General features: G+C 38.4%; 1 protein-coding gene across 6 annotated transcripts; it reads right to left on the reverse strand.

The window, feature by feature from the left end:
- Positions 1–1,416: 1,416 nt before the first annotated feature.
- Positions 1,417–11,682, reverse strand: LOC131324260 (protein NETWORKED 1A-like). 6 transcript variants are annotated; one of them, XM_058356148.1, is made up of 6 exons: positions 11,469–11,682; positions 11,061–11,098; positions 10,798–10,888; positions 10,286–10,566; positions 3,355–7,298; positions 1,417–2,795 (listed from the first exon to the last, which is right to left on the reverse strand). In XM_058356148.1, the coding sequence occupies exons 4-6, from the start codon at positions 10,386–10,388 to the stop codon at positions 1,596–1,598; spliced, it is 5,247 nt and encodes a 1,748-aa protein (XP_058212131.1). In that variant the 5' UTR covers positions 10,389–10,566; positions 10,798–10,888; positions 11,061–11,098; positions 11,469–11,682; the 3' UTR covers positions 1,417–1,595. The 6 variants fall into 6 exon arrangements, with proteins under 6 accessions (XP_058212131.1, XP_058212133.1, XP_058212134.1 ...); XM_058356150.1 differs by having other exon boundaries at positions 10,286–10,559; positions 11,469–11,628; XM_058356151.1 differs by having other exon boundaries at positions 11,221–11,475.
- Positions 11,683–17,441: the final 5,759 nt, after the last annotated feature.

Here is a 17,441-nt window from a genome sequence, read left to right on the forward strand (position 1 = left end):
CTGGGATTGGGTATCTGGTTTTGAGCAAGTTGAGAATTTCCATGTCTAATACCGAGTTATAAAACGGCCAATGTATGTTCATAGCATTTTTTTTTTTTTTTTACAAATGGAAAAACTTCATTGATATCAATTGAGAAACTTGGTTATTTACTGCTGGATGTTCTTTTGGGTTTGGGGTTCTAGTTTAGACAGTTCCTGTGCTTGGAAGGATTGCCACCATCCATTTCTGGCGGTTCCAACTAGAACTTATCCACCTCATCAAACTACCGAGCTCAATTTCTGTGGTTCCACCGGGCATGGCGTGGGACATGATGATAATTGCTCCACATTGTTGAGTATACAGACTTCACTGGAAGTACCCATCAAGAACAAATTTTTGAAGACAAAAGCTTTTCCGGTGCCCAAGAACTTGATGATCCGAGTTTTCCACGCATCAAAATTGTGTATGGAATGTGAGAACGGCTCTGAGCCAGACTTTTAAAACTTGTAATAGGTATTGCCACATTCAGGCATTTGAGCAATTCATTAATTCTTTGGCCAATATGGCCTGCTAATTGTACATGGGATTGCGCATCACTTGGCTGCATTGGCCAAGTAAATGATCTGAAACTCACGTCCGCAACTTCAGAAGCAATAAAATAAACACCTATAACACCAATTGATTGATTTGTAATGTTCTTCAATGCTGCTTCACCTGGGGACAACTACAGCAAATTCATGGACAAAACATCAAGAAGGTGAAATCACCTATTAAGCAGATATATAGTTTGAAAAGGTGAATGTTTGTTTAGACTTTTAAGACATTGCCACCCTGCAAATCAATTAGCTAGAAAAATCAACATGGCTGGCCGACAGTGGAGTTTCTTTCACCGGAAAACAATCCACAAACCCAAGTGATACTTTAGCTGAGTTAATGGCTGGCTGACTATGGACTATGGAGTTTCTTTCAATCCGTTTGAATCAATGCAAAGACCTTTACTATACTTCGAAACCTCATCGGATGATAGAGAGAGCAATTCATCCATGATTGGTTATGTTGTATGGACTCACATATTGACATCGGGTGCGAATACGAGTTTTAAGTGTCCACTTCATCCAATTTCCATCCCAAGAAAACAGAACATGCAAAATTCTTCTCATCAATTTTTAGCATGCGTCATATTTTTCTTGGATAAGTAGTGTTTAAAAGTGTCTTGGGACATTTCGTACACAACATATGGGTTCCATGCGTAGTTTATGGTATATTTGATTTAACAAGTACATTTATGGTATATTTGATTTAACCAGTTGTATGGCCAACTAAATGTGTCGGACACGGGTATCGTACGCTGAGGTTGATCCATGCAACATAGATGGCTGGACAACAAAATTTTTTTGTACCACATCAAGCTCATCCAAGTAGCGAATGACAGATACTTGAACAGAAACAAAAGAAGCTTATGGGGCAGCTTATTTAGATTAGATTACATCTAAGTCATACACTTCAACTAGACTAAAACATCAACAGTTTTCTACCAACAGGTTCAAGAAATGATCCCTTTTTAACATAGTACAAGGAACATTTCACAGAGTTTTACCGATTACATGTAGCTGAGTTAATGGAACACATTAATACTGTTACCGTCACCAGGACTTGAATGTTTAAAACACCCGCAAAGAGAACCCTTTTTCTGTCTTGGGCTACCCTTTCCTGCATTGTAAATGAAGTTCTTCAGTATAATGTTCGTTCCACTCCTGGCTAATCGGAGCTTCCCTTTGCTTTTCTTTTCATCGTCTAGCTTCAGCAACACATACTGGATTTTCTGAACCTCCAACTGCAACCGTCCGATTTTCTCAGACCCTTTCCGCGCCTGTTCTGACACTCTCTTCCTTTGAAAATTCCCCGCTGCCTCCATCTCAGGTGAAAGAGCCTTACCGTCCATCTGCAACGGACCCACTTCGATTTTCCTTGTCAGTTGGCTGTTGACCTCCGCCAGCTGTACGATCATTTCCTCAACTTCTTCCAACTGTTCCTTTACTGTCTCAAAATCGACACTCTTGGCCTTTTTCTTCTTCTTCTTGCTTGTTTCCAATTTCCTCCTCAGTTCGTCCACTGTGATCTGAAGGGTGTTCAGCTTCTGGGCATCTGAATCAAGTCTCTCCAAAAGCTTCCTCTTGTTCCGCACCTGATTTGGCTCGTTAAAACTCGGGGGTACCGCTAATTTATCCACACCCAATTCCTTATCCATTTCTAACTCTGAAGAGGGATGATGCTCCCTCTTTTGCTCCACATCATCAAATTGATGGCCCACAGACTTTTTCTTCTTGTGTGATGATTTCAATGTTTTGGCCTCGGCAGTTTCCCATAACTCGAGCATTTGGTCATCAGTCCTACGTCGACTTCTCCTACTTAGTCCAAATATTGAACCATTTGAACCGTGATCAAGTGGGATATCTTTCATCAGAATCCTACTAGTAACCTCAGAAACCTCAGGTCTTGTTTTTAGCAACTTGAGTTTGCCATTTAGCTCATTTCCAAAGTCCATCTCTTCCCTTTGTTTGTATTTCGCAGAACCAAAGCTGTGGTCCGAACTCAACTCTTCAATCTCTTTCGCGGAAGACTCTAGCTCGAAGGAGGTGTTTGGGGTTTTCTGTGTGGAGAGCCCTTTCATCTCTTTTGTTAGAACCTTTTCGAATGCTTTGATCCTAGTCTGTAACTTCTGCAGTTCTGGGATTCCATTTGGTATCATAGATTTATGAGCTTCCATCAGTTCTTGACAGATTTCCTCGTGGAGATGAACTGCCAATGACACATCCTGCAAATATGTACAAGATTGCTGAAGTTTCAGTGAAACACTTTTTGGAAAGACGGAAATATGGAAATAACATAATCAAGCCAGAAATTTCATGTTACAAGGAAATTCCGAAAAAAGGGAGACTTTACCAAATCCCTCTTCAATAAATTGTTGAATCGATACAAAGAAAACAAGTTAAATGCAGGAATGTGATCTCACTCCCATAATTTTAGCAGTGCAGGTCAAATCAATCAACAAAAAAATCACAAAATTGGAATCATTTCATTGACTGAAACACATTAAAGATAATCACTATTCGAAAAAGCTATGTTACTAAGTACATATATAAGCTAGTTCATAATGGTACAAATGACAATGGAAAATCAAAATTTCATGGGTTTCAATTGCAACTAAGCTTTTATCTACTCAGTAGTGAAAGTCTAGAACCTAAAATTAACAGGTGCACAAGTTGCACTAAGAAAAGTTTAAGAATGTTGAGGCCAAGAAGAGAATCTCTACCAAGTTCATTCATAATTTAAGATACTATTTGTGGTTGAAACTTATAAGGAAAAAATATTACCTTAGTTTCCAGATTTTCAGACAAGTCAAGATCTGGCGGAGAGAGGATATTGCCCTCAAGAGATGCTATGTTATCTCTCAAAGACTCGATGGCTGGAGCATATGCAAACAACTGGGTCTTAAGCTCTCCAATTTCGGTCTCCATGAAGCCAACTCGTTCTTTCATCTTTTCAATCTCTACTGTTTTAGAAGCACTTTCATTTTCAAGAGATTCACACACTCCTGTGAGCTCATGGACCTTATTCTCAAACAGAATTTCACGGACACTGGAGACCTGAATATCAAAATAGAATGTTGCAGCCTCGGACTCCCAGATTTCAAACTCGTTGCTGATCTCTTGTAGCTCTGAACTCAAGTTCTCTTCTTGGATTCTGTGATCTTCTAATTCTGCACGTGAAATACCAAGTTCAGACTCCAAGTATCCATTGACCTCAAGAAGGCACTCAATGTCTTTGTTCTGACGCATATTTTCTTCAGATAGTTTGACAATATGCATTTCCAAATTTTCGTGCTGCCTCTTCAGTGCGTCCACAGTTTTGCACAATTCTGAGTTCAGTTCCTCTGTAGCTTTAAGCTTCGGTATTGCTTCTAAAAGCTCCGTCTCCTTCTGACACAAGAAATTGTTTCCAGTTGAAATTTCTTCCGTCAATTGACTATACACTTCTCTGAACTCGTGAAGCTCATTCTCTAACTTTTCCCCCGATTCTTTGAGAAGTAAGTTTTCTGTTTCTCTCATTTCCAACTCCTCACTCAATAGACTAATCTCTTTTTCAAGATCACCATTGACTCCACAAAGTAGTTTTAGTTCCGCAGCCTTTTCAGACCCAAAACTCTTGAAAACCGTTGATAGGATATTGCGCTCTAGTGCCTCGAGGATAATAGAATCGTTTTCCTCTTCTAACAGGAAGTTCTCCTCCTCCAGTTCTGAGAGATCTTTCAGCAAACACCTGTTTTCTTCAACCAATTGAGCGTTATCTGATTTCAACTGCCTCTTCATCTCTATAAGTTTGTGCTTCTCATTTTCCACCATCACAAGCTGCGCAATTATGATTTCCAATTCTTGCTCCAGGGTTTTCTTCTGTGAAGCAATTTCCACACCCTCTAACCTCAGTTGCCCAATCAGAGTTAGAAGAACCGAGTTTTCAACCAACAACTGCTGCTTATTGTCCTCGTGATCCAAGATTGCACATTTCATATCCTTGATGTTGTCTATAGCATGGTTCACAAATATATGCTCATTTGCAATCCTATCGTCAGGCAGAACATCTAGACCAACTCCAAGTGCCTTGAACATTTTACATATGCCCATCCTCACCTTTTCAATTTCATCCAACAACAGTTCTGCTTCCACTTGCTGCTCAAGATTTTCACTCTCCAACTCTGAAATCAGTGTTTCTGCAAATTTGGACGCCTCAATGTGTTTCTGACACTCAATTTTTAAAGAGTAATTCTTTTGTTCCATATCTTCTATGAACTTTTGCAAGATGAAGATCTCAAACTGGGCATTGACAGCTTTATCAACTTCTTCTTCGAATTCTTTCCTCCTCCACCTTGTTTCTTCCTGCAAGAGCTGAACATAGTTTTCCAGACAAGTCAGTCGGGCACCACTCGCCAAAGCAAAACTCACCCGTTCTTGTTTTTCCACACCTAGAGAAAGCTTTAGTTCCTCCACTTGAGATAGCGTGGATTCCTTCTCCTTTTCCAAGCCGACATATTTTCGTTCCATTTCTGCCATTCTCCTTTCCAGGTTTTCAAGTCTCCGCTCAACATTCTCCAGCTGAAAAACAAGAGTTCCCCTTTCCTTGAGAAGATTGGACTTGTCATCATTCAGCAAATTGCATAGCTCTTCTAATCCCTTGGACTTTGCCCTTAGACCTTCAAGTTCAACATTTGCTCCAGATAGAGAATTCTCAAGAAGAGTGTTTTTCTCCACGAGCTTCTGCATATTGTCCATAATAATTTGCAAATGGGACAAAAGGGCAGCTTTCTCAGCCACAAGAGCAGATTTTTCTCCATTGAGCAATTGGCAAGACTCGTCCAATTCCTTGACCTTCTCTCGCGTCCCATTCAACTCGCCATTTAAATTTGTCACTGAACACTCCCAAATGGAATTCTTGTCTAGAAGTTCCTTCATGCCATCCAACTTCTTTAGAAGAGCTTCTTTCTCGTCTCTGTCGTCCTCCCTAACCTGTCTCAGCTTTGAGTTCTCATTTTGCAAATCTTTCACTGATGAGCCAATGGACTCTGGGTTCAAACCAACTGACTCCACTTGCTCCATTAAATCCTCATACCTAATGTTCAACAGTTGGATTTCCTCTTTCAGATTGTAAATCTCTTGTTGGAGGGAACTAGTTTGACCCATTTGTAGTCGTAGTTCTTCCTCAAGTCTCTCCTTCATCTCCCCCAGTCTGAGGATCTCACCCTGTAAATTATCCATTGAAACGGCGGAAGAAGAATTCAGTTCATTCAAGACCCTATTTTCGTCCTCCAGACCATTCTTTGTTATTTCCAAATCTTTCAACATCTGAAGCACATTTTTAAGCTCCAAGGCCAAAGCTTTCTGCTCCTCCTGAGATTGAGAGTGCAAATTCTGCAGTGTTTGGAGAGTGGCTTCCACTTGAACGAAACGCAAGTGCTCATTATCTACACAAGCCTGAAGTTTATCCAACACCTCATGCTTCTTGGAAAGTTCTTCGTCCTTCATCGCAATCTTCTTTGCCAAATTATCCGCTTCTAACCGTAGAGATTGATTTGATGTCTCGATAAGAACACATTTTTCTTCGGCACTCTTGAGTTTTGACGTCTCCATTAGAACCACATTATTAAGGCATCTAATTTCCTCTTGGGCAGAAGAGAGTTCACTCTCTAACTTCAATATTTTCTCCAAGCAATCCTCATACCGACTAGCTGCAGCCTTTGTCTCTTCATTTATTTCAGAAAGAGCCTTTTTCAGTTCCCTTACTTCAGTTTCAGCTCTTTCAGCTCTCTCGTAAAGCAGTCTGGCTTCCTCAAGTGCAAGTGAGAGTTTTCTCTCCAAATCGGATATTTTCTCAAGACACTGTTTGTACTGGAGAAGACCGGCGTCTTTTGCAGTCTCTGATCTAGAAAGTTCTTTTTCAAGACATTTGGCTTCGGTTTCGGCTCTAACTGCTCGTTCATTGAGTCCTAGTGCATCCTTTTGAGCTTGTGAAACCACACTCTCCAAATTAGATATCCTTTCTAGAAACTCCTTGTGCTTAGCAAAACCCGTATCTCGTTCAGCCTCTAATTTCACGAGGGCTTCCTTAAGTGATTGAACTTCAACTGCAGCTTTGCTCGCTTCTTCACATAGCCCTCGTGAAGTCATTTGTGCACAATTGAGTTCTCCTTCTAAATTCGACAACTTCTCCACACTCTGTTTGTACTGAAGGAGGACAGCCTCCTTTTCAGAGTGCATATCATCAAGTGCTTTCTTTAACTTTTGAATTCCATCATTGGAACTTTTTCCTTTCTCTTCTTTTTCAAGTCCTCCCCCAAATATCTCGTGCAGTTGCTTCAAACCCTTTTTCCCAATAACAGTGTTGGATTCTCCTGAAAAAGCCCCATTCTTTGCAATAAGGCCCACTGCCTTGTCCAAATCGTCTGAATCAAGCAATGAGCGAAGTGGGTGTGGCATTTCAGGCGTGTGCGGCTCACGTTCATCCTCTGAATATCCCAAAGGTGAATCATCTGGAAGTACAAGAGGGACTTGGTTTGGAAATGCTTGTGCCATGGCTCGGTGGGCATGGCGGAGCTCCCCTGTAGCATGATCATATCTTTCTGCCAAGGCACGGTACGCTCGGTAGAACTCCTCAACCAGTTTCATGAGCTCCGGCCGTTTCTTGTAGTACATTTCTGCCCTTCTTGCAAAGGAATCTGCATCTTCTTCAATGAGCTTGATCATTGCTTTCACTTTGGTGTCCATATCTGTTTAACCAAGTACACATAGGAGAGTTAATATTGTGGCCTCGAAAAAGGCCATGAAGCAGGCCATCAAAGATTAAACTATTATCAGGAAAGGAAATGTTATGGGACATAGCTATTCTTCATGGTCCTCATTGTTATATACGTACTAGAGATACTCATCACATAAAAACGTGCGAGAGACACTGCTTCTAAACGACCCTTTGAAACAGGCTTCAAAGCATATGCTTATAGCCTAAACAGGGAATGCATTCGACATGTACGAATTGTTGCTTTTGTGACTGGTAAATACTATTGATAGATGGATCAAATCTCAAGTATGGCCTTATTAGCACACATCGGAGTGATATCTACATGCTGTACTATTGTTGGGATTAATCTTCCAAGCATCAAATTAAAATTATACAAACTTGTACAAACAGCAAAATAAAGAACAAAAAGTAATGTTCTAAAAGAGACATTGCCTTTGAATAAAAGCTAAATGGTAAAAAAGGATTGTTCTATGGGTTATAGAATATTACAAATTCATGGATTCATTCAGAGAAGCTAAACTCTGTTGATCTAAACTAATCATCTCACCGTTCAACTCCAATCAAAACTTACAATTTCAGATTAGGTTCCATTCTACAGTATACAGCCTCTCCCTCCCAACCAAAAAACAAGATATCAAGGGAAAAACGTTAAGTTAATGCATTCCTATATTTTTTCCACACACACACAGACACACACACAAAAAATTGGTGCAGTAAATAGATATGCAGATGGTCTTTCACATATCTGCCAAGGATTATTGCTCTCAACACCACATAGCCATCCGCAGGGACCCACCCGCACCCCCCCTCACACTTAAAGGCAGAGCTACCCCGAAAGAGTATGTTTAACTCCACCAAGCAGCTATGGGAGCTTATAAACAAGAAACTTCAAGTACTCACCCATTGAACCAACCTCTAGGTGGTCCATGAAAACTGATCAATAAATAAGCTAAGGGAATTCCAGTTTGGGTATTTCTATGTTCTGTTAGCTTTGTTACTATGTTACTAATCTTAATCTTTGTAAGCTGCAAGTTCTTATACCTTCAAAGTGGCCCTAAGAGCATCTCCCCTGACCCATTTTTTAAACCCAAATTTGAGTCAAAACTCCATTTGGGTATGCCTTCTCCAATGCTAAACCCTTTTTTGGCCCAAATATAGGTTTTTTTTTTTTGTTTTCCCTCCATAGTTCCCCCGCATTTGGGTTTGAAATGGCACATTTGTAAATAATAACAAAGTGAAAAGAGGTGTTGAAAGAAAAGGGTTTGAATATGGGTTTCCCCTCATGTGGGTGAGAACAAGGATAAAACTGAAAAAGGGTAGGCAAAAGGGTATGCCACCGGAGATGGGGTGGTTTTAGTGTTTTTACCCAAATTTTGAGTCTGGGTAGAAAAAAAAGGTTTAAGGATTGGAGATGCCTCTAACTTGGACTTCGGAAGATATTAATCAAGATGTTCAATAATCATCTTTTCTCAACAAGAGCATTGAGGACCTCCAACTACAAACAACTGACAGATAATCTTTAGAACAAATTACCCATAAAACAATCAATTGCCAATTGTCAATGGACCATGACCGGAATGACTGACCAACAAGAATATCAGGCAAGGGAACCTTTTGGAAAGAGAGAACCTAGAGCACAAAATCCACACTAGAAAAATTGGAAAACATAGGAGGCAGTTTAGGAAGGAAACTGTGGGTATGCTTCTGAATATTTCTCAATAGCTTACCAAGATATTCATACGAAGTTACGAACTAAATTCATTTTTCACAATTGACTCTCTCAGGATTACCTTGTTTAAGAAAATTAAACATGGTGCCTTCAAATGGTTGGTGGATGCTACAAACAAATTACTAAATAAGACCAAATGTAATATGAATTAAACTTTGCACTACGCTTGCATCATGAGCTCTTGCTCAGCTTGCAAACAAGACAAATCCTGATCTCATAACAGAAGGGAAAGTGGAAATTACGAATTAAAGAAGGAAGCCCCTCAGGAATCCTATTGCCTTATCACAAGCTAAAGCTTGACATGTTCCACCTAGGGAGTTTAAAAGTAACTTCTCGAAGACGTACATATTTTAATCATAACACTAACGTCTATGCCTTGGGCTAAACAGTATCCTGAGCTACTCTGCATAATACATCACTAAATCCCTTGCCCTTTTAAGTAATACAATCTATCTTCACGATAGACATATTTGAACTTAAATGAACTTCCTACATATCCTCTACAATTATTTTGCAACTAAAAAGGAAAAAATGAAGCCCAGTCAAAGTTCAAAGCATTATACTCTTTTGTGCTAGTTGAAAATGAGTAGGCAACCAATGCATCGCAGCACTCCACGGGCCTGACCAAAGGAGCCCCTACTCGCCGAGAAGCCGAACAAGAGGGGCCTATACAGGCCTGACAATGTGACCAAAAGGGCGGGAGCTATAGCCTAACTGATGGCAAAAGGCCAGTGGCATGGGACTAATGAGCATTAGTCATTCCCAAGCATCACCCAAGAGGCTCGAAACCCAGGTCTTCCTGGCAGTTAAAGCATTATACCACTACAAATATCGTTACCGTTCTAAAATTCCTCTGGTTCTTTATTTCCATAAAAGTTTCTGATCTGAATAGTAAGTACCACTTAAAACTGTTCAATGGAATGATCAGCTATTGTCAAAAAGCAAAATGTTATGATGTTGCACTAAACTAAGCTTTTACTTAATGCAACACAAATAACTGCCATTCTAGAGAAAGCAATGGCAGACCCAAATAACCATCAACGAATTTCCATTCTTGAGCTTTAATTAATGATCCGAAGCTTTGCTTCCAATTTCTACGACCATAACTACATGATTCTTCAATGATAAACAATATAAAGAAAGGAAAGGGAAACAAATGGAAATAGTCAGTGCAATCAATCTTCCTTAAAAACCAGAGACCAACAAAAAGTAAGTGACAAAATTAACACCTGTAAGATTTTCTTGGAGCCATTTTGAATTCTTTGGGCTAATGTGACTGTCCCACCACCAAGAATACAAGCGTCTGGAATCGGATTGTAGCACGGTTGCCATGGCTCCAGCAATGAGCAAAAATAGAACTGTTTTTGACCTTGTAACGGCGTGGTCTTATACCAGTAACAAAAATCGAGGTAAAGGATCCAGCCAGTATCAAATTCCAGTATTTCCTACCATCCAACAAGTTAAAGAGAAGCTTTTGATCTCTCTATCTGATACCCCTTTCACCTGCCCACTGAAATCATCAAAGAAACACAGAGTAAGGAAATGTTAGCTCTTAACACGGGCTCGTTTGATTGGCCAGATTAAACATGGGATTGGGTTGTTTTCGACATTTGAATGCAAAAATGGTGGAGGGTTTACTCCGGTCAACCAAACGTGGCCTCTATACTTGTCCAAAAAAATTGACCATATGCGGTATACATCAGCTAAATGAAACTGAGATGAACAGATTCTAAATACATACATGATTGTGCTCGAAGGAGCCCAAGTCAACAGTTATGTAGCAAATGCAGCTCCTAGTTGAAAGACCTCCAAACCAGTATATAAGATAAACACTGATCCAAGAGAAGAGAACAATAAAAATCAGATCTTGACCAATTGTAAATCATGATGATTGAAGAAAAGTCGTGTCTTGTGCAGTTTTACAATTTTAAGAAGAATTTTAAACGGTTTTAAAAATAAAAATAAAAAGGGAGCAGCATTACAACAAGTACTTGGAATGCATACCTTGACCTCTTCAATCTCAGAAAAACACAGCATCAAACCTGCCAAATCAACATGACCCACAACAAACAAAGCATCAACACAGATTCTGAAATGACTACTGTATAAACTAAGCTAACAAAATAAGTTCAGTAGTCAAAATGTGCACATCAAATCAAGCTACCAGTTGTTGGAGTTCAATTTCTCTGTACCGAAATTCCTCGTTCCTCTGTACCCAGTGCATCTCCGGCCTTTAGATCGCATAAAAACTTTAAAACACAAAAAAAAAAAACCTCACACAATCCAACAACCCAAAATACACCGATACAGAGGTACACCAATTTCTTAGAACAGAGGATTTGAGGAGTACTTGAAGGACAAAGAAAAAACAATTTTATGCAAATGGGTATCACAGAAAAATCAAGAACTTACCAAAAAAGAGTAAAATCTGGAAATGGGGTTCTCCTAATCAGTTGTGATAGCAGACCCTCCATCTACCATCTTCATCCCATTCCTCTCTCTCTCTCTCTCTCTCTCTCTCTCTCTCTCTCTCTCTCCTATTGTACTTCTTATTGTCTAGAGATGGGTGGTGTGTCTGTGACAAACTGTAAAAGGAACACAAAGCTGAAAAATGACCGAAGAAAGTAAAAGAGTTCTGAGATTTCGTCTTCTTTTATTTTTATGGAAAATGAGATGCATACGTATTGTACAGTATATGATATGTAACCAGTACTATGTTTTATATACGGTTACTGTATGTATTTACAAATCACATTAATGATGTAATAAATTACTATATAGGATCTCAAGGAAACAAGGATCTCGTTTTACTGTGTCGTCGGCCGTTACCATATTTTATTGATACGCTTTTTAGCCTTTTAGCATGCGCCCATGCTTTTAGGCATGTGAGAGTCATTAGGGAGAATTTGGATGACTAATATACCCTTGGTTAAGATCTCAATAATGTTCTTCCTCTGGTTTCCAAACATGTTTTGTAGAAACCTAGATTAAATTCTTTCCAAATGAGGTGGAAACCTCATGGTTTCCGTCACCCATTGTGAGTCTTACTGAGCATTCATTGCAGTAACCTAAACCGTTTATCTTGTAGGACCCGAAAAATTACATGTCCACGTAAAAAATTAGCTTGATTGGACATCAAGAACTATATCAAAATTTAAATTTTAGTTTATAAAATCGATGGTTATGGACAATTTCACTTAAAATACTAGTGACAGAATCAGGCCGTCCATTTTATAAACCAAGATTCAATTTTTGACATAGTTATAGACATCGGATCAAGCTAATTTTTTTTGCGTAAACTTATTAATTTGCGTGCCCTACAAGATGAACGGTTCAGATTATTACAAAAAATGCTTGATAGGGCCCACAATGGGCCGTGGCGAAAATCGTGGGGTTTCTGCCTCAGCTGGACATAACACATTCTCAACTATAACTTCTTTTCTTTAAAGCTATACATGTTCAGAATTGTTGGTAACTACTCCCTTTGTTCCTCAACGAGAATTCATCGTAAAAAAAAATGTAATTTTAAATTAAGAATAAAGAACTTTCACAACGGAAAAAAACGAGCAATTTTTAGTTTTCCATATAGTTACCTATGATTTTCAAAGAACTTAAATGTAAAGAAACAGTTAGAGAATTAATTTTCGCACCTCTTTTTATAACATTGCACTCCTTATTTTCCCTTATTTTGATTTTGTTACATTAGCCTTTGATTTGTGAAAATTGAACCAATAGAAAAAAGGGTGCGAAAACAATACTCCAAAAACTAATGTAGTTTGGCCAATCACTAGTTGGGCAATCAGCTGATTGCAGCTGTTGGCAACATAATCACAGCGCATTAAACTTTTGGATTCTAATGTTTTGAGGACGTTGAGGGAGCAAATTTTACTGAGAACCACAAAAGATTTTTTTTTTACCCTCAACGAAAGTAGTGTCAGTTGCAGTTAGTGAGTTTTGAACTCCAGTCAAATGCGTGGAAATAAACGGTGCCTATTATTAGGCTACCACTCCACTTGCAAGATTTTCTTGTTCGTCATTTAATAAGAGAAAATAATCGCCACGATTATGATGAAACTAGCTAAAACACTTCAAAAAAAAAAAAAAAAGCGAGAATTCTAACCATTGACCTCGGCAGAAACAAGGCTATCTGTGGTTCAACGGGTTGAACGGATCATATTTATCATGAATTAAGTTTAGCCCGATTCGAATCTAATTATCTAATTACTTTTCACTCAATTTCCTTGTGAATTAAGATTGACCCAATTCGAATCTAATTGCTGCTCACTCAATTAGTACATATTAGAGTGGTAGAGGCATGAATAAGCGAGGATATGAACCGTTGACATTGACAGAAACACAGATACTTAACGATTTTGACGGGTTGAATGGGTCAATTTGTTGTGAATTTAGCGTGATCCGACTTCGAATCAACTATTCTCTAATTGTTCGGTCAGGGGTGTTTGACCGGAATGCCCTCCGATGATTGAGTTCGCAATGACAATACAAGAACACGCAATCTGGATTAATAGACAATGACAATTCACGGGTACACAATTCAGAATTTATTAATCCGAAGGTTTACAAGCAATCACGACTCACGGATATGCAATCCGAGGATCTATAAGCAACACTGATCACTACAAGACATATGCAACAGGTGGAATCTCATGGAGGCCAAACATTTCAAATTAATAAGCGTTTGTTTTTCATGAAGTCGCATATTTAAATTTCACGGAAACCAAACATTCTAAATCTTGGGACCACCGGAAGGTTTCTCAGACTGATAACTTCAGGGCCTCAAAATTAGTCGAGGTGCGGGCAAACTAGCCTAAATCTCCGGTTATGAAAAAAAAAATGTCAAAACATAATATACGTACAGTTGGAGGTACTGCAATCCCCTCTAGCTGGTAGGAGTGAAAACGAGCCGAGCCGAGCTTCGTGGTGTTCGAGCTCGGCTCATTTAGTACACAAGCCTAAAACTTGAGCTGCAACTCGGTTCGCTTACAAACGAGCCGGGTCCTTAACGAGCCGAGTATGGCTAATTTACTTAACGAGCCTCTTTAAACAAGTGGAGCTTATACAAACGAGCCAAGCTTTTGAGTGTTGAGCTCGTCTTATTTAGAAAACGAGCCTAAAACTCAGGCTCAAGCTAGACTCAATTACTAAATGAGCCAAACCGAGCCTTAACGAGCCGAGCCGTGAACTACTCGCGAGCTATTGGTGGTGGATTGCCAATTACTGGGTTGCAAGATTTTGGAATATAATGATTGTTGAGCTCTAGAGGTGTGTGATAAAAAAAAAAAAAAAAAGGGAACTCCAGAGGTGTGCTACGGTGTCCGGAGTCTCTGGACGGTTTTTTTTTTTTTTTGTGATATAGTATACATCAACGGGGTTAGCGATATGTAAGTATGTTAGTTAAAGAGGAGTTCAGAGGCTATTCATAGCTCCGAACCCCAAACCTACTCCCTGTGGAACTTGAACTCAGATCACCACTGGAAAAAAAAATGAGACAACCAACTTGACAAGCTTAGTTTCTCTTCTCTGGACAGGTTCGGCGCCCTATTTTTGTGTCTTGGTACTATAAAAACAATCCTCAAACGAATCTTAGCTTTATCCTGTTTAAAAACGTAGCTTTATCTTTTCATTGATTTAGATCAGGGTTTAGTGTGGAATTTATCTTAGAAAAAGTGGAAATAAATTGACTTACGGATGAAGTGGGAAAAGTTTGGCATTGCCAATTGACTTTCAATGGAAAACACTGCAGTTTAAACTGAATTTAGTTTTCATCCCAAGGTAATTTTGTTGAATGATTATTTTTCAACAAGGTTATCGAAAATGAGATATGTATGTGCAACGGGTTTTTTCATTGTACATACGATATCGTATACATATGTATCAAGTATCGTAAGATACGTTAACTAGCGTAAAAATAAGTTTGAAAATATTACACATATTGAATAAAAACTTTAAGGAAATAAAATTTTGTTATTTTCAACTTTGATACAGAGATGTTTTAGCTGGTAAGAAAAAGTATCAATATCAGTATCATCTCACGGATCATGCAAGAATATTTACCTCTAGATGAACCGAATCAAATCGAAGGATAAGCATTGTATCGTATATATGCATATTGTAACATTTATTAAAACTTAAAATATGTGCCGAGAGGCCCGAGATACCTATAATTTTTACCTCCAAATCTAACCATATCGAGTTATATGACATTTCTGACATGTCCTGATTGTAACATTTTAACGACAATGACATGCAACGGTCAAAGCGGTTTAGAAAGTGAATATTCCCGGAAATCATTTCAAAAAAGGATATTGCTCACAAAATATGATTGAATAAAACACAATTATTGGAAGAATCAATCAAAAATTGTTCTTTGAAGCTTCTCTGTCTTCTTCTTTACAAATGATGATAACTTATTAACTTCAATTATAGTGAGACAAACCCAAGAGATTGGCCTGATGTTCAAGACCCTTGAGGGTTTTAGGTGTATGTTCCCTCGTAAGGTCTAAAATTTGAAATCTTTTAAGTGCTATCAACTTTCTTGGACAAGTTCATATGGAGCTTTGCTGCAATTTTAGTTAATTAGGCTCCTACAAGTGGACTGTATGATTACGCCCCAAGATTAGTCAAAGATGTGCGAAAGCTAACCCGAACATCCCAGTCTAGTTGTAAAAAAAAAGGTTGTAGTGATATACTAATTGCGACTTGGTGGGTAGGTTTGTGCATGGTTTGTCTGTCCTCTCAAATTATTGGTATTTATTGGGACAGTGTTGGACGGGGAAACTAATATTTAGGAGTATATTGCCAAACAATTTCTGGAATATTTTTACATCACTTTAAAAAATTCAATTAAATAATAATTAGTATAAAAACGGGGGGCGGGGGGTTGGAAATCTTCAATACTATCAGGACCATTGAATTTTTATTATCTGCACATGGGGAGGATATCAGGTTATGAGCTTTAGTCTTTGTCATTACACTATGACTGGGGTCCACTGACCACATGGGAAATTATTTCGATTCTGGTTTTGAATTATCATCGGATTAGGAGTAGTAATCTCACTCACTAGTGTTAATGTGCTCATTTTAGAGCAGATGCTATGGGCCTAAAAAATGGATGGAGTCAAAACACATTTTTAGAGGTGATTCAGTCCACACAGACATCTGTGCACGGTGTGGGGCCACTACGGAATCCACACAAACGATTTGAGGTGTTTATTAAATTAAAAATATTTTTTAAAATCTGTAAGTGTTCAATCTGATGATCTAATTTTCAATTCAAATTTTAGACATTGAAATTTAACCTATCTTTACTCACCTAACCCCAGTCTTTTTCTCAACTACTCCAAGACTATGAAAATTAATGTCTGAAAGGTTCTTTCAGTATATACATCCACATCAAGTGCAAGTCAATACAGTTTTTAAATCACGCATGGACCATTTTAGTGTGCCTTTGAATCCAAGTTCCTATATATAATTTGCTCTTTAAATTGTTTTTATAGAGAAAATGACAGTCCATGACGTGTTTTGATAATTAATACTCGCCAAAGACATTTTCAGCATTAACAAATGTTCTCAAAATGTTCTTGACGGGTATTAATTATCAAAACACGTCATTGGCCGTCATTTGCCCTTTTTGATACCTTAAATGTCCGACCCAAATTTCACGCACCTCAACTATTTATGGGGATCCATTTCATCGCTCATTTATGGGAAGTCCAATTGGGCAGTGGAATTAAGCCCCGACTTTTTAGATTCCTTTAGAGGCGTATGTATTGGCTTGGTAGGGCTTATATCCTAAGGTATTCTGTCCCACAAACCCGCTATACCAAAAAGATAAAATAAAAATAAAATAAAAAAGACTTTACGGAGGTGTTCCGATGTAATTTTAGCTGTTAAATTAAGTGAATTTGAAAAATGTGAAGATTCTTGCATGATTCAATAGTCAGAAATGCATCAAAGTTGTGTATTACGGCGTATTTTTAGCTATTAATCAAGTAAGAATATGGAGAGATGTGTTAAGATTCTTAAAGTGATCTAATGGCAAGAAATACTCCTACATAGAAACACTAGTAAAAGTTTTGAGAAGAGAGAAACTTATTTACGGACAACGGCTCTTTACGAAGTTGAGCAATTTCAACTGTCTATTTCGGCAATCAACGGTTGAGATATCTTTTTAATCTTTGACAGGTAATAAATATTTCTTACCGTTAATAGTTTGCCTTTAATCTGAATCATCCAAAACATTTTTGAATGAACGAGATTGAGCTCCGTAAACACTTGTTTTATAGTTGCTTTGTAAATAGTAAGATTTTCTCTTTTGAGAAATACCGACTGAGTACGTAATATGTACTTCTTCTTCTTTTTGTG

The sequence above is a fragment of the Rhododendron vialii genome, chromosome 4a, assembly GCF_030253575.1.
Source record: "Rhododendron vialii isolate Sample 1 chromosome 4a, ASM3025357v1".
Lineage (NCBI taxonomy): Eukaryota > Viridiplantae > Streptophyta > Magnoliopsida > Ericales > Ericaceae > Rhododendron > Rhododendron vialii.

Coding starts and splice junctions, on each gene's coding strand:
- LOC131324260 (XM_058356148.1), bottom strand. CDS start 10,388: ATGGCAACCGTGCTACAATCCGATTCCAGACGCTTGTATTCTTGGTGG. Junction 7,299..10,285: donor GCTCCAAGAAAATCTTACAG/GTGTTAATTTTG, acceptor TTGGTTAAACAG/ATATGGACACCAAAGTGAAA. Junction 2,796..3,354: donor CTGAAAATCTGGAAACTAAG/GTAATATTTTTT, acceptor ACATATTTGCAG/GATGTGTCATTGGCAGTTCA.